This window comes from Lolium rigidum, chromosome 6 (genome assembly GCF_022539505.1).
Source record: "Lolium rigidum isolate FL_2022 chromosome 6, APGP_CSIRO_Lrig_0.1, whole genome shotgun sequence".
In the NCBI taxonomy this organism is placed as follows: domain Eukaryota; kingdom Viridiplantae; phylum Streptophyta; class Magnoliopsida; order Poales; family Poaceae; genus Lolium; species Lolium rigidum.
Genome location: NC_061513.1, coordinates 116,387,255 through 116,408,682, shown reverse-complemented (window position 1 = coordinate 116,408,682; position 21,428 = coordinate 116,387,255). Strand labels below are relative to the sequence as shown.

The 21,428-nt window shown below is 43.0% G+C and overlaps 1 protein-coding gene and 2 non-coding genes across 4 annotated transcripts; all 3 read left to right on the top strand.

Annotated features, from left to right (window-relative positions):
- Positions 1–5,122: 5,122 nt before the first annotated feature.
- TRNAF-GAA lies at positions 5,123–5,195 on the top strand. Its single transcript has one exon. It is a non-coding gene; the product is annotated as a tRNA-Phe (tRNA).
- A 2,089-nt stretch (positions 5,196–7,284) lies between these two features.
- LOC124661340 (ABC transporter G family member 38-like) lies at positions 7,285–16,800 on the top strand. Of its 2 annotated transcripts, none has more exons than XM_047199197.1 (23): positions 7,285–7,403; positions 7,498–7,707; positions 7,779–7,863; positions 8,004–8,163; positions 8,255–8,331; positions 8,434–8,481; positions 10,092–10,182; positions 10,289–10,590; positions 10,828–11,109; positions 11,298–11,608; positions 11,688–11,848; positions 12,146–12,255; positions 12,338–12,488; positions 12,641–12,696; positions 12,938–13,051; positions 13,413–13,745; positions 13,938–14,228; positions 14,311–14,394; positions 15,003–15,136; positions 15,385–15,612; positions 15,706–15,877; positions 15,951–16,205; positions 16,317–16,800. In XM_047199197.1, exons 1-23 carry the CDS (start codon positions 7,300–7,302, stop codon positions 16,584–16,586), a joined length of 4,029 nt encoding a protein of 1,342 aa, XP_047055153.1. In that variant the 5' UTR covers positions 7,285–7,299; the 3' UTR covers positions 16,587–16,800. The 2 variants fall into 2 exon arrangements, with proteins under 2 accessions (XP_047055153.1, XP_047055152.1); XM_047199196.1 differs by having other exon boundaries at positions 12,641–12,784; positions 12,888–13,051.
- Positions 16,801–16,917: 117 nt separating this feature from the next.
- On the top strand, positions 16,918–16,990 carry TRNAK-CUU. The gene has a single exon. It is a non-coding gene; the product is annotated as a tRNA-Lys (tRNA).
- Positions 16,991–21,428: the final 4,438 nt, after the last annotated feature.

The window sequence follows — 21,428 nt, the reverse complement described above, 5'->3', positions numbered from 1 at the left end:
TGCTGCTAAGAAAATACAAGATATCTAAATTATAAGAGAAAAAAAATATAGTGTATTATTTCTCAGTCAGCAAAATTGCATTAAGAAAGTCCTTCAAATTATAAGAGAAAGAAAATATGCATGATGCAAAGTCTGTTAGTACACCTATTGCTCCTCTCTTCAAATTGTCAGCATTGCAATGTTCTACTATTGATGGAGATATTGAGTACATGTCACTAGTTCCATATTCTAGTGTTGTTGGTTCCTTGATGTATGTCATGGTTTGTTCTCGTCCTAATTTGTCATATGCTAGGAGTTTGGTCAGTCGATACATGGCTAATCCTGGTAAAGAACATTAGAAAACCGTTCAGTGGATTTACAGGTACCTGATACGTCTCAAACGTATCTATAATTTCTTATGTTCCATGCTAGTTATATGACAATACTCACATGTTTTATATACACTTTACATCATTTTGATGCATTTTCCGGCACTAACCTATTAACAAGGTGCCGAAACGCCGCCTCGTTTTCGCTGTTTTTGGTTTCGTAAATCCTACACAGAAATATTCTCAGAATTGGACGAAACAAAAGCCCACGGTCTTATTTTGCATGGAGCCTTCCAGAAGTCCGAAGAGGAGACGAAGAGGGGCGACGAGGCGGCCACACCCTAGGGGGGCGCGGCCCCACCCCTGGGCGCGCCACCCTATGGGGTGGGCCCCTCGAGCGCCTCCCGACTCTGCCCCTTCGCCTATTTATTATGTCCGTCGTGAAAGCCCTAGTACCGAGAGCCACAATAGGAGAAAAGTTCCAGAGACGCCGCCGCCACCAATCCCATCTCGGGGGATTCAGGATATCGCCTCCGGCATCCTGCCGGAGAGGGGAATCATCACCAGAGGGCTCTACATCATCATGCCCGCCTCCGGATTGATGCGTGAGTAGTTCATCCTTGGACTATGGGTCCATAGCAGTAGCTAGATGGTTGTCTTCTCCTCTTGTGCTATCATGTTTAGATCTTGTGAGCTGCCTATCATGATCAAGATCGTCTATTTGTAATGCTACATGTTGTGTTTGTTGGGATCCGATGAATATGAAATACTATGTCAAGTTGATTAATTGATCTATCATATATGTGTTGTTTATGATCTTGCATGCTCTCCGTTGCTAGTAGAGGCTCTGGCCAAGTTGATACTTGTGACTCCAAGAGGGAGTATTTATGCTCGATAGTGGGTTCATGCCTCCATTTCTGGGACAGTGACAGAAAGTTCTAAGGTTGTGGATGTGCTGTTGCCACTAGGGATAAACCATCAATGCTTTGTCTAAGGATATTTGTGTTGATTACATTACGCACCATACTTAATGCAATTGTCTGTTGTTTGCAACTTAATACTGGAAGGGGTTCGGATGCTAACCCGAAGGTGGACTTTTTAGGCATAGATGCATGCTGGATAGAGGTCTATGTACTTTGTCGTAATGCCCTAAGTAAATCTCGTAGTAGTCATCATGATATGTATGTGCATTGTTATGCCCTCTCTATTTGTCAATTGCCCAACTGTAATTTGTTCACCCAACATGCTATTTATCTTATTGGAGAGACACCACTAGTGAACTGTGGACCCCGGTCCATTCTTTTACATCTGAAATACAATCTACTTCAAACTCTGTTCTCTGTTGTTCTTCGCAAACAAACATCATTCTCCACACCATACGTTTAATCTTTTGTTTACAGCAAGCCGGTGAGATTGACAACCTCACTGTTAAGTTGGGGCAAAGTATTTTGGTTGCGTTGTGCAGGTTCCACGTTGGCGCCGGAATCCCTGGTGTTGCGCCGTACTACACTCCTCCACCAACAACCTTCACGTGGTCTTCATCTCCTACTGGTTCGATAACCTTGGTTTCTTTCTGAGGGAAAACTTATTGATGTGCGCATCACACCTTCCTCTTGGGATTCCCAACGGACATGTGCATCACGCGCCATCAGTACCTTCGTGGCATATCCAAAGTTTGCTTGAAGTTTGGCAAGACCGGTGAGGGACTCGCTGGCTATGTGGATTCAGATTTTACTGTCGACTTGGATAAGAGAAGGTCACTCACAAGTTATGTGTTCACTATTGCTGGATGTGCTGTGAGTTGAAAGGCAACGCTACAACTTGTTTGCCCAATCTACAACCGAATCAGAATATATGGCTATTGCTGAAGCCTGCAAAGAGTCTGTTTGGTTAAAAGGTTTGTATGCTAAGCTTTGTGAAGATGATTCTTGCATTAACTTGTTTTGTGACAGTCAAAATGCCATATACCTTACTAAAGATCAAATGTTTCATGAGACGACAACGCACATTGATGTCAAGTACTATTATGTTCACGATATTGTTGGTTAAGGTAAACTGAAGGTATGTAAGATAAGCACTCATAATAATCTTGCTAATATGATGACAAAGCCAGTTCATGTTGCCAAGTTTGAGCTTTGCTCGAGCTTGGTTGGTATAACTGTTTAGCGCAAGTGGCTGTTGGCGCCAGTAATGTTCAAGTGATCCAAATTCATATACTAAAAGGTGGCTAACTTCTGACGAGCGGACCGAGCCCCCCCCCCCCCCCCCGCCGCAGTACGGATCGATGCCGCCGCCTATATATACCTCTTCTAAACCATCGGCTAGAGTTTATCAGATTATAAGATAACCACCGGTGTTCATGCCTCGTTTGGTGCAAGCATGCCTCGTTTCAAATTGAAATGATTAAGAAATTTGTTCGCAAAGATTGTCTTTCTCTAAGGCTTTCTTCGGTTTGAGCTAAATCCCCTCCGTTTGAGGTGTATTGAGTGGTATTAGATCACATCTAAGTCAAAGAAAATCACAATAGTCCCTAATACACTACAACGCACTTGGCGTGGAGATTAACCGAACAAGGTCTAAAGAGGTTCCAAATGAACATGTGGAGTATCCTGGATTCCTGGATACATGATACGCCACTTTATACTTGGACTGGTTGTGCATATGTGCTGGCGGCATGGCCGCACCGCTCCCCGCAATAATTCCAAATGGGAATCCCCCTATCGTTCCAGTTTGATCATATCCTATTACCATCAGCACATTATTCCAACATCAACGCTGCATCAAGAAAAGGCTTGCGTGTGTTATGTGTGTAGATTTCAGAGCCTACGTACGTACAGCACCTTTTATGACTTTCACCAATTGGCACAAACGCTTGCTGAAAAAAAAACAAAGGCACAAACGATCTCGCGCTTCAGCAGCATGCAATTTCGCCTTTGAATTGCACACAAACATGGGCCGGGGAACGTGCGGTTTATGCGTCGATGGCGTTAGGGTGCCACCACGGCTGGGCCTCACTAGAATTCACAATCGGCATGCTGCCAATCATCTATTTCCTCACTACCCATATTAGCTTCATTCTCAAAAAAAAAAAAACTACCCATATTAACTAAATTAGCGACACTTAATATATAGATCGGAGGGAGTAATATTTTCTCCATAATTTTTTCAATAGAAGAAATATAATATCAAGCAGACAACAAGTACATCTGGTGTCTACAACAACACAATATTAAGAGCTTGCCAAGACATCAAAACGACCATGAACATCCACCACCATTGAAAACACCTAGAGTACGAAAATGTGATGTCTCCATGAATGGAACAATGCACAATCGCATCCTTCGTCCGGTCTATTCGATCTTGAGTTTTCACCACGGGCATCTGTAGCCGACTTTTGGGTCTTCTCGCCGATCATCGATGACTTCAGGGTCGCGTGTTCGATCCACCCTCACCACATTGTTTTGTTATGTTTATTTGCAACTTAAGATTTACTTTTCACTTGATGTCCCATTGATATGTAGGTCATGTATGTGATATATTGTGGGTGATTGCACCTTCCAAATCCTTAAAAAAATCTCTTATAAATAATCCCTTGTCACGAGTTCAAAAGAAATCCAAGCCTCTTATTAATTAATTGGGTCAACATAATTTAGGTATCTAGTTCTACCTTCCCAAAAAATGTAATTTATATGGTGTAACAAATATATCTCACTATTGATATTATTTCAATGGGGCCTCCCAGCTTGGTTGATTTGTGGGACGTTAGATCTACATCAATCTATTACCTTTTGACCATGCCTAGAAAGATTTTTGGTTAATTGTACCACCCCAAAGAAGGAAAAAAATGTACAAGAGTATAAACACAAATATTATGGAGCTATTAAACCTCTAGATGAAGATAATAATGTGAACGAACACATGCAACTACACAATAAAAGGTAAAGTTGCATATCTTTGAAACACAACATTTTTTTGGAATATGTGCAACCTAATAAACTAGTTTTTTTGAGAAAGACAAGCAAATACCATGGGACTAGTGGACACTTAGAAATACAATTTATTCAAAAACATGTAGCTGCACAATTTCTACATCAATATAAAAAACTAGTTTTTTGTGGGTCAAAAAGATCTGTCTTATGCATTTTGGGTTACGATAAGTTCTAGTGACGAACAACATCAGGTAGCAGATGCATACAAGATTTATCCCATACATCCAAGTATATCTAGTGGTTCAAATACTTCATTGGACCCTTGAAAATTCAAACACACTAACTCTACCTAAATTTTCCTTTACCATGTCCTTTCCACTAATATTGTAATCTTTTAAGTCGTCGGCTGTTTGTAGACAAAAAAACTCATCCACCAACGTTATCATTTGCTTTCTATTGTTTCAAAATATAGCAAGTGAATGCATATAACATAGTAAAACATTTATAGCCGTGAGAACTAATTTTTCATACGTTTTATTTACTTTCTCCACGTTTGAAGTTTTATTTGAGATTGCATGTAAAGATAAATATGTTTATATGGGAGCTCGAGATAATTTCTCAAGAGCTTTACTGCAAATATGACTACCAAAGAGGTCTATTACATGCGGTGAAATATAGCAAACCGTATTATACATTACACATGATTTTTCGTGTTTAGCATATTTTATGATGTTGAATTATTATTTCTTAATACTTAGTACTCCATCTGTTTCATAAAGGTTGTCTGAGATTTCTCAAAGTTTGGGGCGCTGGGAGTACGATAAAGTGGAACTGATCTATTGGTACGGTTCAAAGGAAAAAATAACTTAAAACAAGGGCATGAAGGCGGGGATAGCTCAGTTGGGAGAGCGTCAGACTGAAGATCTGAAGGTCGGGTGTTCGATCCACCCTCACCGCATTGTTTTTTTCATTTTTCAGAGTACTTGTACCAATAGTGCTACACTTTACGTACTTTCTGAACTAACGGATTCGAGGTACCTGCTCTGTTCACTGAAACTAGTTTTTAGTTATTTCTTTTTTGTTGCTGTCACTTCATTTTCAGAGTATTTGCGGGTGTTCGATCCACCCTCACCGCATTGTTTTTTTCATTTTTCAGAGTACTTGTACCAATAGTGCTACACTTTACGTACTTTCTGAACTAACGGATTCGAGGTACCTGCTCTGTTCACTGAAACTAGTTTTTAGTTATTTCTTTTTTGTTGCTGTCACTTCATTTTCAGAGTATTTGTACTTCCTGAACTCACGGATTCAAAGGCACTTGCTCTGAAACTAGCCGGGTGTTCGATCCACCCTCACCGCATTGTTTTTTTTATTTTTCAGAGTACTTGTACCAATAGTGCTACACTTTACGTACTTTCTGAACTAACGGATTCGAGGTACCTGCTCTGTTCACTGAAACTAGTTTTTAGTTATTTCTTTTTTGTTGCTGTCACTTCATTTTCCTGAGTATTTGTACTTCCTGAACTCACGGATTCAAAGGCACTTGCTCTGAAACTAGTTTTTAGTTATTTCGTTTTTTGTTGCCGTCACTTCATTTTCTCGACTATTTTTACTTCCTGAATTAGCTTTCCGTTTTCCTTGTTCTGAATACTGATATTTGGACCACCGCATTGTTTTTGTTACTTGCCAGTTTTCATTTTCGAGAGTACTTGTACCAATAGTGTTACACTTACGTACTTTCTGAACTAACGGATTCGAGGTACCTGCTCTGTTCACTGAAACTAGTTTTTAGTTATTTCTTTTTTATTGCTGTCACTTCATTTTCCTGAGTATTTGTACTTCCTGAACTCACGGATTCAAAGGCACTTGCTCTGTTCACTGAAACTAGTTTTTTTTTTTTTCTTTATCGAAAAAAGTTATTTCGTTTTTTGTTGCCGTCACTTCATTTTCCCGAGTATTTTTACTTCCTGAATTAGCTTTCCGTTTTCCGTGTTCTGAATACTGATATTTGGACCAGTTGATGATATAGCATTGATCCATATGCAGCTATGTCACTAATGACGCTACAACAAGGTTATCATCGCTGTTTGTCATTTCTGTCAGCAGGGACTGCAGGTATCATCATGGAGTATGTCAGAGCTGGGACCTTTAATTTCGATTTTCATATTGCACCAATAATCGACGTTTTCAGCTATCATCATGTTGCAACTATAAAAGCGACTACAGTTACAGTGCCACTTAACCACCAGTATCTGGCAGCAGCAGGCGTCGGAATATAATTTCAGGTTGCTCTCCATCGATGCTTCTCTTGTCCCCTACCAAGAAATTGCTAGACAATCACACTCAAAAATCATTGAACTCTTCAGCGACAGCGCTACAGCCAGAACCGGCACCAAGGTGCGCGCGGCTGGAACTCCTAAGATGCTCAGGCCTCTGCCAATTGGCTTCTTCTGCGCTCGTTTTGTTCCCGTCGAAGGATCCTACCGACACAAGCACAAAGAAACTTTCCAACTATCGGCCTATCATCTTCCATCGCCACACAAGGTGCAGTACTGTATTAGAGCTGTCATGCAAAACAACAGCAGCATATCCCGATCCGTCTAAGTCGCCCCAAACTAGCTGGGAGTAATCCGTCGACATCAGAACTGACGAATCCTGCCGGCCGATGTAGCAGCCGGCGTTTTCTAAGCGCGGATTTTGTTGCGTTCCCATTACTCCGGTAGCTAGGCTGATCAACCAACATATACACGATCGACCTCGAGGCGGGATAACCAACAGGTTGAACAAGCAAGGAAGGAAGAAAGGAAGGAGCACGCGCTCGCGCATGCTAGTGCGGCGCCGCCATGGACATGCTAAGTCGGAGCCTGCAGAGCATGGGGAGCCCGGACGTGAGCGTCTACTTCTCGGGCGGGTCTTCGCGGAACCGCAGCGGCGCCGAGAGCGATGACGAGGAGGCGCTGCGTTGGGCGGCGCTGGAGCGTCTGCCGTCGTTCGAGCGGCTGCGCACGGGCATCCTGCGGTCGGAGCGGCGGCGGGGCCCCGGCGTGGAGGTGGACGTGCGCATGCTGGAGCTGACGCAGCGGCAGGCGTTCGTGGAGAACGTGTTCAAGGTCGCCGAGGAGGACAACGCGCGCTTCCTCAAGAAGCTACGCGCGCGCATTGACCGGTACGTACGCTAGCTAGCTGTTTTCGATCGAGAATGGGTGCATGGGACATGCGTGCGTTGGGTCTGACGGTGTGTGGCGTGTTTTGGCATGCAGCGCCGGCATCCAGATTCCGACGGCGGAGGTGAGGTTCCGGAGCCTGAGCGTGGAGGCTGAGTGCCACGTCGGGGACCGCATGCTGCCCACGCTGACGAACGCGGCGCTGGACGCGGTGGACTCCATGCTGGGGCTCGTCGGGGCCAGCCTCGGCAAGACCAAGACGCTGCACATTCTCAAGAACGTCTCCGGCGTCGTAAGGCCGTCGAGGTACAGCTCTGAATTTAACTTGTCTGAACTCTGAAGTACAGCTCTGAATTTAACCTGTTGTTTCTCTCCAGGATGACGCTGCTGCTCGGTCCACCGTCTTCCGGCAAGACAACGCTGTTGCTGGCACTTGCTGGAAAGCTGGATCCTGGTCTAAGGGTGTGGATTTCTCTCATTGATTTCCTTTTCCACATAATCCAGTGGCAAATAAACAAAGCCAGAACTTTCGGATTTATAAATCCTGACAGTTGGTGGTCTTTCTTCGGCATAATGAACTGTTTTGTTTGTCCGGCTCTCAGGTGAGCGGAGAGGTGACGTACAACGGGTACGGGCTGGACGAGTTCGTGCCGCAGAAGACCGCGGCGTACATCAGCCAGAACGACGTCCACGCCGGCGAGATGACCGTCAAGGAGACCCTCGACTTCTCCGCCAGGTGCCAGGGGGTAGGCCAGAGATACGGTGAGCCCCTCGTAGCATGACCAGGCGTCTGCACTAGCAGTTCCTCTGACGTCCCGTCGTAGCAAACTGATAGTACATGCTTGGTGTGCAGAGTTGCTCCAGGAGCTGATGAAGAAGGAGAGGCAGCTGGGCATTTATCCTGATCCAGAGGTTGACCTCTTCATGAAGGTACGCGCGCGCGCCCCTGTATCGACCCGTGGTCTAACACGTAGTAACACTTCAGTCTATCATGCTGCTGATGTCTGAAGCTTCTCTTGTGTTGATCGGCAGGCCACTTCCGTTGAAGGGGGCACCCTGCAGACAGACTACATTCTCAGGGTAAGTCTGGAAATTAAGCAATTGGCACCAGCGGGTTTTCTCGACTGTCAAAGGGCAACGACTCATCTCTTATCCAGCCTATCTATACCTCTATTCGATCTAGACTCATCCATTAGCAACAAGATTAAGAGCACAGTTGAAATAAAAAAAGATTAAGAGAAAATTTGTTTCGAAACCGATGATCTAAACACTAATTACACTATCAATTTTGCTAGTTCTCAACCGACTATGAAATAACTACTTATAAGTCGACAACAAAACCATACGTTTTGACCATTGAGATTTGTGCAAGTAAAAGGTTGAGAAGATTTTTATGAGGCCACTATAAATATTTAACTTCGAAAACGACTAAGAAACAATCACTCTTAAACTATCTCCATCTATAAATAGGTGATGTTCTAAACATTCAGAAGTTCTCCAATATATATCTTTTACCATGCTGACATCATGATCAAAGACGGGTGCAATTTTCTTAACTACCTTGCTTCTACCTAAACAACACACAATTAAAGGAGGGAACTTCCCCCCTTTAATCAAGGTTTCTAGGATAGGCGATGTTTTAAACATTGGCATGGTCTCCAATATGTATCTTTGATCAAGATGACACCATGGCGAACACAAAGACTAAAATCCATGGACTAAAATGTTGGATTATGTGCTATCCAATAATCCATGAGACTACAGTGGCCAGAAGTGGGAGAGAACGATTCATTGGTTATGACCTCCTCAATCCACAGAAAAGCTCTGGCGATGACGGACACCAAGACCGACTGTTACATCGTAGACAGAAACAACGAAAACAACATGCACCTTTATGAGATTCATAAGATGCCAAACAAATTGTATAAAGTATGATGGATAGGGCCAACCACCAAGGATTTGGGTAACGGTGAGAAAAGAATCTCCAAAAAGGGGGAGGAGGATTTCTGGTAATCGTGAAATACCAAACGAGATTCTCAAATAAAAACAGAATTTAAAATTCAGTAATCTCTATTTTTTAATATAATGTTTAGAGGAGGAGGAATCAAAAGTTTCGGACAAATGAGTTCATGCGTGGGTTATAGTAGAGTGAGAAGACATAAGGTTTAGGTTGGACCCACCGATCACTTCAAATTCAAATCAAATTCTAATGATCTGATTTTTTTCCCACGATAAGCTCATTTACCGGTGCGAAATCCGTTTACCCCCTGGTAGCTACGGTATTTCAGTCGGTAGGCAAATCCCTAGTTGTCAAAAAAAAAAAATACGGAGTATCACTTTTACAGGCTTTGGACCCATCTGGATAGGGCCTGCCGAACTGTTTATTTTTTTGGGCCAAGTCGATGTACAGCCTGCTGCACAGCTCTGCTTGGCATGGCTTTCCAACATCGCACAAGCTCCGGACCAAAAAGAATCCGGATTAGAGCCAGGTCTCAAAGCGCGGAGCCGCAGACAAACGGGGTGGGAATAGAATAGCAGGGAAGTTGCACGCACGCACGCAAGTCGTTCGACCGTTTGCCGCTCCCGCGTAGAGAAACGAATGGGGGAACTCTTGCTTATACGCTGCTGCCGCAGGCCTCCACGCACTTGGCGCTGCTGTCCCGCGTCCCTAATGCCGCTGGTGTGTGCAGATCCTCGGGCTGGACATGTGCGCCGACGTCATGGTCGGCGACGAAATGCGGACCGGCATCTCCGGCGGCCAGAAGAAGCGCCTCACCACAGGTACGTAGTCTTTGCGCGTCCATTCCTCTACCTGAAGGCTCAAGTCCTCAATTTTAGTTGCACTCTTCCTCCCATTGATGACGCCGTACCGATGATTTGGTTGCAGGGGAAATGCTGGTCGGCCCGACCAAGGTGCTCTTCATGGACGAGATATCCACCGGCCTGGACAGCTCCACCACCTTCCAGGTCGTCCGGTGCATCCAGCAGATTGTCCACCTGGGCGAGGCCACCGTGCTGGTGTCGCTGCTCCAGCCCGCGCCCGAGATCTTCGACCTCTTTGACGACGTCATGCTGCTCTCGGAGGGGCAGATCGTCTACCAGGGTCCCAGGGAGTACGTGCTCGAGTTCTTCGAGAAGTGCGGCTTCCGCTGCCCCGAGAGGAAAGGCGCCGCTGATTTCTTGCAAGAGGTCCGTGCTATCAGAATTTTCAAGCCACTTATATAACTACTTGGCATGCCTATATGTGAACTTCTACTCTTTTGTAGAATAAGAATCATCATCTTCTAGTAGCTAGCATGTCTAGAAGTTCATGTGCTATGTAGTTGACAACTTGACATCTTAGAGTTTGCACGAAGATCTGTTTTCTTATAGCTAGTACATCCAATATATATTTCACCTGGTTCTGAGAAATGAATTTTTTTACAGGTTACATCAAAGAAGGATCAGGAGCAATACTGGATACGGGATGAAAAGCCTTATCGCTATGTAACAGTACCTGAGTTTGTTGCAAAGTTCAAAAAATTCCACATGGGGAAGAGCCTAAAAAAGCAGCTTTCGGTTCCTTTCAACAAGAGAAAGATCCACAAATCTGCTCTGGCTTTCTCCCAGCAGTCTGTTCCAGCTTTGGAACTTCTCAAGACCTCCTTTGCCAAGGAATGGCTTCTCATGAAGAGAAATTCGTTTATCTACGTTTTCAAAATAGTTCAGGTACCTAGATCCGAAATAGACCTATATTGCCCAATGTTTTTTCGTCTACTACAGATAACAACTTCTAAACATTTATAACAAGTCAGTCCATCTTTTAACTTCTATCTCTTCAGCGCACTCTTTCCTCTTAGTTGTCGTCAACAGATTTTTAACGGGAATCTGATTCTTTGTCTTTCTTTCTTTTGAAGGGAATCATAGTTGCTCTAGTAGCATCAACGGTTTTCTTGCGGCTCCGTCAAAATAATGAGGAAGATGGCCAAGTCTACCTTGGGGCACTTATATTTGTCCTGATAGCTAACATGTTCAATGGATTTGCTGAGGCAACCCTTACTCTCGCAAGGCTCCCTGTATTCTACAAACATAGGGATTTTCTATTCTACCGGCCATGGAATTTTACACTCCCAAATGTTCTCCTGAAAGTCCCTATGTCCTTGTTTGAGTCGCTAATTTGGGTTGTAATAACCTACTATCTCATAGGCTTTGCCCCTGAAGCTAGCAGGTGCGGCATCTCACTAATTTGTAAATAATATCGAATTATATGCTTGCTTTCTGGCCCTAACATGCTCATCTCCCCGCAGGTTCTTCAAGCATCTGATTACAGTCTTCTTGATCCAGCAGGCAGCTGGAGGATTGTTCAGGGTTGTGGCCGGCATATGCAGGACGGTTGTCATGACTAATACTGCAGGATCTCTTATCCTTTTGATCATGTTTGTACTGGGAGGATTCATCCTACCAAGAGGTAATCATCCATGCTTTCAATCACATTGTTACAGCGGTGCCATGGGTAAGCAACTCCAGAATTATCAATATTTTTGGAACATGAATACATGTAAGTGCAGGCAAGAGTGCCATTTGGGCCTCTTACTGTCATTCTTGAAAAAAGAATCAGAAATGGATCTGTTGAAATAAAATATAAGCACCTTATATCTCAAATGGCTTAAACTTTATATTTAGTTGTGACGTAGCAATCGAAATAAATCACTGTTAACTTAGAAATTTCAAATGTTCAAATATAAACCAATTCTCAATGTTACAGATGAAATTCCAAAATGGCTAGTATGGGGTTATTGGTCTTCACCTATGACTTATGCATACATTGCTCTTGCCGCCAATGAGATGCATTCTCCAAGGTGGATGGACCAATTGGTAAGTCTTGTCAAGATCATCCTAGTGCTTTGTTCTCATACAAGTTATATTGTGCTTGACTATTTTTGTTCTGTATCAGTAGACAGCTGATGGAAGGCCATTAGGAGTTGCAGTTCTAGAAAACTCAGGTGTCTTCACCAACAATGAGTGGTACTGGATTGGAACAGGTGCCCTTCTGGGGTTCACCATTTTGTTCAATGTGCTATTCACAATATCACTTATGATTCTAAACCGTAAGTCATGACTTGCATCTGAGAACTCCATCGTTCCGTAGTCTGGCAACTTTCATGTCTTTGGGTAAAAATAGATGTTGGCATTCAAAGACACAACTTTGTTGTTTGGTTGGTATCGATAATTTTATTCATTGTTTTGTACCTTGCATTAGCTATTGGAAAACCACAAGCCATCTTGCCTGAAGAAACTGATAAAAGCACGGAGAATGTCCACGAGCAAAAAAGGGAGACACATATAACACAGAGAACTACAGTTCCGACAATAGAATCTGCATCCCAAAACTCAATGATCACATGTAAGATTTTTTTCTCCAAAAGAATCATATTCGCTCTTCTCCCATGTTTGGAGAATGGCACACTACTTATATTGGCTATCTCTGATGAGTTCTTTGTTTGTAGTGGATAAGGTTCTTGAACAATTACGAGGCCATTCCCCAGATACTTCTAAGAGGTCATATGCGAACACAGCTGCCAGAGATGCTCCAGGGAAAGGGATGGTTCTTCCATTTGAACCTCTCTCCATGTCCTTCAACGAGATAAATTACTATGTTGATATGCCTGCGGTGTGTATGCTTGTCCTTGTATTCTTTTTAGTTGACTGCATTCTGTATCATTGACTATTGATGTATATTTGACTGTGAACTTTCCCTATCATGCTGCATCAAGTACATCATTATAGTCTGGAGTACATTTTGTAGCGCGAGCGAACTTCAAGTTCGGCATAATCATGTTTTCTTAGAACAATTACTTTTCGATGGTTGTTTTTTATCAGTCAATGCATGATCGTGGGCAGTCTGTGGGGACTTGGTGGTACAAATTACATATTTTCTTAGGACAACTATGCATGATACACGTCTTCCCAAAACTGAGATGCTATGTGATTTTATAACCTGTAATCTCATTTGCGAGATGTTAATCTGCCAGGAGATGAAGACTCAAGGAGTAACCGCTGATAAGCTTCAGCTGCTGTCAGGGATATCTGGTGCTTTTCGCCCTGGTGTTCTTACTGCCCTTATGGGTGTGAGTGGAGCTGGAAAGACCACCCTCATGGATGTCTTATCTGGGAGGAAAACTGGTGGCTATATTGAAGGTGAAGTCTATATATCCGGTTATCCTAAGAACCAGGCAACATTTGCAAGAATGTCAGGGTACTGCGAGCAAAATGACATCCATTCTCCACAGATCACAGTCAGGGAGTCACTACTCTTCTCTGCTTTCCTGCGCCTGCCTAAGGAGGTCACTGATCGAGAAAAGAAGGTTAGCTCTTGTCTCTACTTATAGAATCAGTTCTCAACTGTTGTCTTTAAGTAGTGAGTTTTATGGTTACTATCATACTATGGCGCTGTGGTATTTTCTGGGGTAAATTCGGAATGAAGATCCTTTTTCAGAGAGGGTGGAATGAAATTTATTAACTTCTTCAGATGTATTAACTCTGATTTCTGTCTGTAGGCATTTGTGGATGAAGTAATGGAACTGATTGAACTTACCGGTCTCAAGGACGCTATTGTGGGTCTCCCTGGTGTGAGTGGGCTGTCAACTGAACAAAGAAAGAGGTTGACAATTGCTGTAGAGCTTGTGGCAAACCCCTCAATTATCTTCATGGACGAACCAACTTCAGGTCTTGATGCAAGAGCTGCTGCAATTGTTATGAGAACTGTTCGGAACACTGTCAATACTGGAAGAACTGTTGTCTGTACTATCCATCAACCAAGTATTGACATTTTTGAAGCTTTTGATGAGGTAATGCATTTTTTAGGTACATTTCTCATATACTCTATTTATACTTTGGCACTTGATAATCTTCTGAGGTTTCACCATGCAGCTCCTATTACTGAAAAGAGGAGGTCAGGTCATATATTCTGGCCCTCTGGGTAGGAACTCCCATAAAGTTGTGGAATACTTTCAGGTTTGTGATCTGATATCCGAAGTACTTCTTATTATTCACACAACTTTCCATTTCCTGTTTTGTTGTGGTAGTACCTTGTAAGATATTCTATGTAGTGAATTCCATTTTTTACCCCTTGTCCATTTGTGACACATATTACCCCATATAGTGAAAATTCTACCAGAATACCCCATCTAAGGAACTTTGAACCAGGTTTATCCCATTTTTCTATTTCACGTGTTGTTTTAAATAGGACCGGCATGTTAGGCCGATGTGGCACGACAACAGTGTAAAGCTTGGAGGACATCATTGATAATCATTTCCAGCCTTTTCTTCTCCATCTGTTCCATTTCTCGTTATCCTCCTGATATTCTCGAACCTTGAACATCACCTCACACCTTGCCCAGTAGACACGCATCAGAAAAACAGGGTGCAAAGTTTCTTAAATTGGGTAACCTGGACGGCTTTTCATGTCACAAATGCACAACTAGGGGGTAAAAAGTGGAATTCTATATATTCTTCATTCCTATAATTATGAGAGTGCCTTCATACTTGGAATTCCCGTGTTTGAAGTTGCTTCTTAGATCACGGCATAATATTTAAGTTTTATATCTTACTGTACAAATCAGGAAATTCCTGGAGTCCCAAAGATCGTAGAGAAGTGCAACCCAGCTACATGGATGCTGGATGCAAGCTCTGCGGCAGCAGAAGTTCGACTGAACATTGACTTTGCTGAACATTACAAATCTTCGACTATGTATCAGTAAGTGCAATGTGCTACCAAAATTTTCCTGTAAATTGGATCGTCGTATTTTCAAAAGAATCAAACATCTATGCAGAAGTGCAGAAAGCATTACAATATCAGCATGCACTCCATAAAAATGTGTAATAAATTAGTTATACATCACTATGAACTTCGGATCCTGCAACTAATGGAAGAATGGACTTAACTCTTCCTGCACCTTGAACTCTTCAGTAACAACTATTTTCTGGCATGGATTAATATTTCAGGCGGAACAAAGCATTAGTCAAAGAACTGAGCAAGCCACCTCCTGGTACTAGGGACCTTTACTTCCCTACTCAATACTCGCTGAGCTCCTTTAGTCAGTTTAAAATATGCCTCTGGAAGCAATGGTGGACTTATTGGAGAAGTCCTGATTACAATCTCGTCAGGATGTTCTTTGCAATTTTTACGGCTTTACTTCTTGGGATAATATTTTGGAGGGTTGGTCAAAAGATGTATGTTTTATAATTCCAAGCTATTATCTGCGCATTCGCTCATTTCTTAAAGTGAATTTACTATATGCTAAGTCATTTTTTTATGTGGTGCAGGACTAGCTCGGCAGATGTTTTGGTCATTGTCGGATCAATGTATGCTGCTGTGATGTTTGTTGGTTGTGAGAATTGTATAACTGTTCAACCCCTCATTGCTGTGGAAAGGACAGTCTTTTACAGAGAGCGGGCAGCTGGAATGTACTCGGCTATACCCTATGCGCTGTCTCAGGTCAGTAACATTATCAGTTTAATAGACTTAAGCATAACTGTTTGATACCAATCCGCTGAATTTGTCTGTTCAGGTTATCGTGGAGATACCATATGTGTTCGTTGAGTCTGTGGCTTATACTGTTATTGTCTACCCGATGATGTCTTTCCAGTGGACGCTGGCAAAGTTCTTGTGGTTCTTCTATGTTTCGTTCTTGACCTTCCTCTATTTCACTTACTATGGCATGATGACTGTCTCCATATCGCCAAATGGTCAAGTTGCTTCTATATTCGCTGCTGCCTTCTACTCCTTCTTCAATCTCTTCTCAGGGTTCTTCGTCGCAAGATCGGTGAGTCACTTAATTTTTTTTCCTTTTACAAAAACAGATTCTAAGAACTCCAACCCACTCAGGTTGCTACCCGTGTATATTAAACCAATTTATGCCTTTTTTCTACATCAGAAAATCCCAAAATGGTGGATTTGGTACTATTGGCTTTGCCCGGTGGCATGGACGGTTTACGGGCTTGTCGTGTCGCAATACGGAGATGTGGAGGACATGATCAAGGTGCCTGGTCAACCCGATCAGCAGGTTGGGCAATTCATCAAGAGCTACTTCGGTTATGATCAGGACTTCATGGGCGTTGTGGCAGCGGTGCTGGCTGTCTTCACTGTCTTCTTCGCTATGATATATGCTTACTGCATAAAGGCGTTTAATTTCCAACAGAGATAGAAAGTACACGCGGACATTTTGTCATGTAGAATGCAATCTGCACTGCCTTGTAATTTTGGTGTTAGTTTTGGTGCCCATGGTTATGTCCTCGTGCTTGCACGAATGTGTAGATGAAGAACGCAAGTATTGTGCAAGTAAGGCCCTGTAACCTGTACGTCAAGCCATTTAGGCTTGAGATTACTGTAAATGAAACCGTGAATGTTAAGGATTCCAAGCTATAAGAACATTTTGGGCTGCAGAATCTTCTGAAGGCCAGTAGTAGTTTGGTGTTGACTGTCGTGCTCTTTTTCTTACTTTGCTGAATAATTGTTCTATTCAATCAGTAACATAAGCCCGTCTAGCTCAGTTGGTAGAGCGCAAGGCTCTTAACCTTGTGGTCGTGGGTTCGAGCCCCACGGTGGGCGAATGGTTTTTTCGTGCTGAGGATGGATCACTTTTTGTACAAACAAATCTACGCACATCTTATATTGTTTTACAATTTTTCTTACCATTTGTGCCGACAAATTAGTCGGATCATTTTTCTTTATAACAAATCTATGCACATCTTATCTACTATATTGTTTTATGATTTTTTTTCTTTGAAACCATAACAGCTCGTTGAGATATGGAAAATAACTAAATCATATTGTTACGTTTAACCTTAAATTATGTATTTCAATATTTGGTATTATTTCATGATGTGCAAATAAGTTGGATCATTTTCCCAATGATTCTTTTGTACAGAAAAATTAGTTGGATCACTTTTTTACGATTTTTTTCAGCAGCACAACAGATCTAGTATACTGTTTAGGATTTTTTTCAAACCATAACGGCTTGTTAAGATGTGGAAACATGGTGAACCAATGGTTTTTTTGTGCTGCAAAATTAATTGGATCATTTTTTTATAACAAATCTACGCACACCTAGTCTAATATATTGTTTTACTATTTTTATGAACCATAACATCTTGTTGAGATGTGGAAAATAATTGAAAGACTTTCTTACATTTAAACTTAAGTTCTTTCAGCATTTAGTACTATTTTACGAATTTGTGGAATCTTAGCTTGTTGAGATGTGAATAAAATGGATCATTTTCCACTAGAGATTTCTGGCTTCTAGGTATCAGTATACTATTTTACAATTTTTTCGAACCATAACAACTTGGTAAGATGTGGAAACACGGTGCGCCAATGGTTCTTTTGTGCTGCGAAATTAATTGATCATTATTCTTTATAAAAAATCTACGCATTACCGTGTTTTACGATTTTTATGCACCATACCATCTTGTTGAGATGTGGAAAATAATTGAAAGATTTTCTTACATTTAATCTTAAATTCTGTATTTATCATTTAGTATTATTTTGCGAATTTGCGAAATCATAACTTGTTGATATGTGAAAATAATTGGATCATTTTCCACCGGAGATTTCTGGCTTCCAGGTACCAGTATACTGTTTTACGAAAAAAATCGAGCCATAAAAACTTGTTAAGATGTGGAAACACTGTGTGTCAATGGTTCTTTTGTGCTACGAAATTAATTGGGTCATCTTTTATAACAAATCTACGCATAATTGTGTTTTACGATTTTTATGAACCATAACATCTTGTTGAGATGTGCAAAATAATTGAATGATTTCCTGACATTTATCCTTAAATTCCGTGTTTTAGCATTTATTATTTTTTACGAATTTGCGGAACCATAGCTTGTTGATATGTGAAAATAATTGGATCGTTTTCAACCAGAGAATTCTGGCTTCTAGGTACCAGTGATACCGTTGATTTAAAAAAATAGTCGAAAATCACATTTACGAGCTTCAAATAAATGGAAGAAAAAACAAGATGTAGCCAATGACCCACTCTTTTGTGCTGTAAAATAAGTTGGATATTTTTTTAATAAAAAAATCTATGCAGGGCTGATCTAGTATTGTTTTACGATTTTTCAAACCATAATAGCTAGCTTGTTAAGATGTGGAAACATGGTGGGCGAATGGTTCTTTTGTGCCGCGAAATTAGTTGGATCTTTTTTTTCAATAACAAATCTACGCACAACTGATATAGTATATTGTTTTATGATTTGTTTTTGAACCATAACAGCCTGTTGAGATGTGGAAAAATTGAATCATTTTCTTACATTTAACCTTAAATTCCGCATTTCAGCATTTAGTATTGTTTTACGAATTTTCATGACCATAACAACGTTTTGAGATGTGAAAATGGCTCGATCACATTTACTCATGGGTACAGCTGCTTGACAAAAAATAGAGGACCAAGCTAGAGTAGAGTAGAATCCTCGACGAGGGGGCTTAATGAGTATTTTTTTCCGGAGGACCGTTAGGGGCGACCAGGGGGCGATTCTGGTCGCTCCGACGACGGCAGGGACTCCGACAACAGATCTGAAGCTGAAGAATCGCCGCTCGGGCCTTCTCTCGAGGCGTTGGCGGCATACTGCAAGACACCGGAGGCGGAATGCTGCACGCTTTCGGCTTCTACAACATCTGCGGTTTGCCGGAGGGAGCAGAAGAGGCTTCGACAACGAGCAGCGGCGATTCAATTCATACCAGGTACGCCAGACAGTAGTGGAAGTTCAGATCGTCTTTGTTCGAAGTTCACAGAAACGGCGAGGAAAGTTCAGATTCATTCACCTGTTCTTTCTCCGACTACGTTCTTTCTCGATTCTTTTGATGCATCCGAGTGGGTGGTTGTTCAGAGGAGGCAACGAAGGAATCGATTTTGGAGACATCGGGGCGTATGGCCACCGGCGAGATCTGATGGATCCTTCACTAAACGATCAAATCATGATGATCGGATTTCAAACAATTTGCCTGTGGGCCAATTGGGCTCTGCCGTTTTTCAAGTTAATGCAAATTCAATGGATAATGGTCGTATGGGCCAAGGTCTAACACGTATTAGTCGTTCAACCGATCGCATCCCCCAATTTGCTCGGGGCATACGATACCGGTTAGGGTTCAGTTCCAATCGCTCCCAGGCTCCCTCTATCCCATCGCAGCCGCCACCCTCTGTCGCTCCTGCATCGATGGCCAACCGTGGAGGTGGTAACCGCGGCCGGGGAAGGCCACCGGGGGGCCGTGGAGGTGCAGGCTGGCAGGACAGCTTCGGAGGAGGACGCGGTGGAAACTTTTTTGAGGGAGGACCAAGCGGAACATCTGGCAATGGAGGTGAGGCCGGTGACGGCAATGGTAATCAAGGGAATGTCTTTGGTGATGGGGTGATCAGAGCTGGTCAAGGGCGACAATCTTTTGGTGGTGATCGCAGATACCACCATGGTTTCAACAATTACAATGGCGAACGACGCAATGCCGGGTATAATCAGAACTACAACTCCCGTCGTTTTGTTGCCAATACCAATTCAAATTCTAGGCCGGCAAACAGTGGGTATGGTGCTACTGTTCCTGGCCTTTCAGAGGCGCAACAAAAACTTGTTTCGGAGGCGGCTGAGGCTTTTGCGAAGCAGCTCGCTAGTCGGCCTGAGTTGCTTAGTGTGGATTCTCAATCAGCTCCTAGAGGTGGTGTAGTGCAGCCGACTGTCCCTCTTGTTACTTTGTTAGACAGCCGGGGCTTGCAAGGGCGCCACCAGCACCACAGCAGCCGGCGGCTCAGTCTCAGCCGGTGGCACACCCGCCGGTGGCACAACCTCAGCAGGCAGAATCTGTTCTTATGGTTGTGGCCGGGTTTGGGTCCAAGGATCAAGTTTTTGAGCATGATGGGATGTCAGAGGCAGAGTTTGTAGCGGCAAACAAGAGGAAGGGTCCGAGCTGTTTTCGATGTCGCAAAAATGGACACTTTCTCAATGACTGGGAGGCGATCTTGTGTGATTGCTGTCAGAAACCAGACCATGCTACAAAAGATTATCCTTTGCGTAAGGCTCCTCGTCCTCGAATTGCAATGTATGGGCTTGGGCACCCTGATTTGGCGTTTTGGGAAATGCCTCTGTCTACTTCAGTGAGACCACGTGTGGAGAATACTCGGTTGGGAAGGGTAGAGGTGTCTGGTGGTTCCCTTTCTTCAGACCAGGTGATCACACATTTGCAATGGATAGTGCCAGATCCTAGTTATCAGTGGGATGTGCAACAGGTGGAGGAGAATGTTTTCAAGGTTAACTTTCCAAGTAAGAATGAGCTGGTGAGATTTCAACATTTTGGGCATTTCCACGTTCATGATTCCACTATTATATTGTCTTTTGATTTTTGGAAGAAGGAGGTTGAGCCAGTTTAGTTTGGGTCCCTGAAGATGTTTGGGTACGAGTCTATGGCCTACCACCGGTGGCGCTTGATGATTTTCTTGCTTTATGGGCTTTAGGTGATGTGTTTGGCAAGACAAAAGATATTGATATTGTGTTTACATGACAACATAATTGGAACTAATTTTTTGCAGGTTATCCGGCGAGCTGCTCATTCAATCCAGCAATGGTTTTTCCTTCTCCCGGTGGAGCAGCGGGAGGGTATGGTTATTGTATGCAATCGGATGCTAGCGGTTGCTCAGGACTTCTTTTTCCAGGCTACTGGGTGGCGGCATCTTAATAGAATAGCAAATACACACTACGGGAAAACACGGCGTTGCCGTGCGACGAATCGCACGGCAAAGGAGCTTATTTGCACGGCAAAGCCTTCGCCGTGCGTAGACGCACGGCAAAGACTGCACGGCTAAGAAACCGACGGCAAAGGATTCTTTGCCGAGCGCTTCGCGAGTTTTGCACGGCAAAGCCTTTGCCGTGCGTTGCGTTCTTTGCCGTGCGGGAGAACTCTGCCGTGCGTCGACTTCTTTGCCGTGCGGCAAAACGTTGCCGTGCGCCCTATTCTTTGCCGTGTGACAATTCTTTGCCGTGCGCTATTCTCTGCCGTGCCT

What these genes read in the sequence shown, in the direction of transcription:
- LOC124661340 (XM_047199196.1), top strand. Translation starts at nt 7,300, where the DNA reads ATGCTGGAGCTGACGCAGCGGCAGGCGTTCGTGGAGAACGTGTTCAAG. An exon ending in AGGTTGACCTCTTCATGAAG is followed by an intron (nt 8,332 to 8,433) that starts GTACGCGCGCGC and finishes GTTGATCGGCAG; the next exon opens with GCCACTTCCGTTGAAGGGGG. An exon ending in CCGCTGATTTCTTGCAAGAG is followed by an intron (nt 10,591 to 10,827) that starts GTCCGTGCTATC and finishes ATTTTTTTACAG; the next exon opens with GTTACATCAAAGAAGGATCA.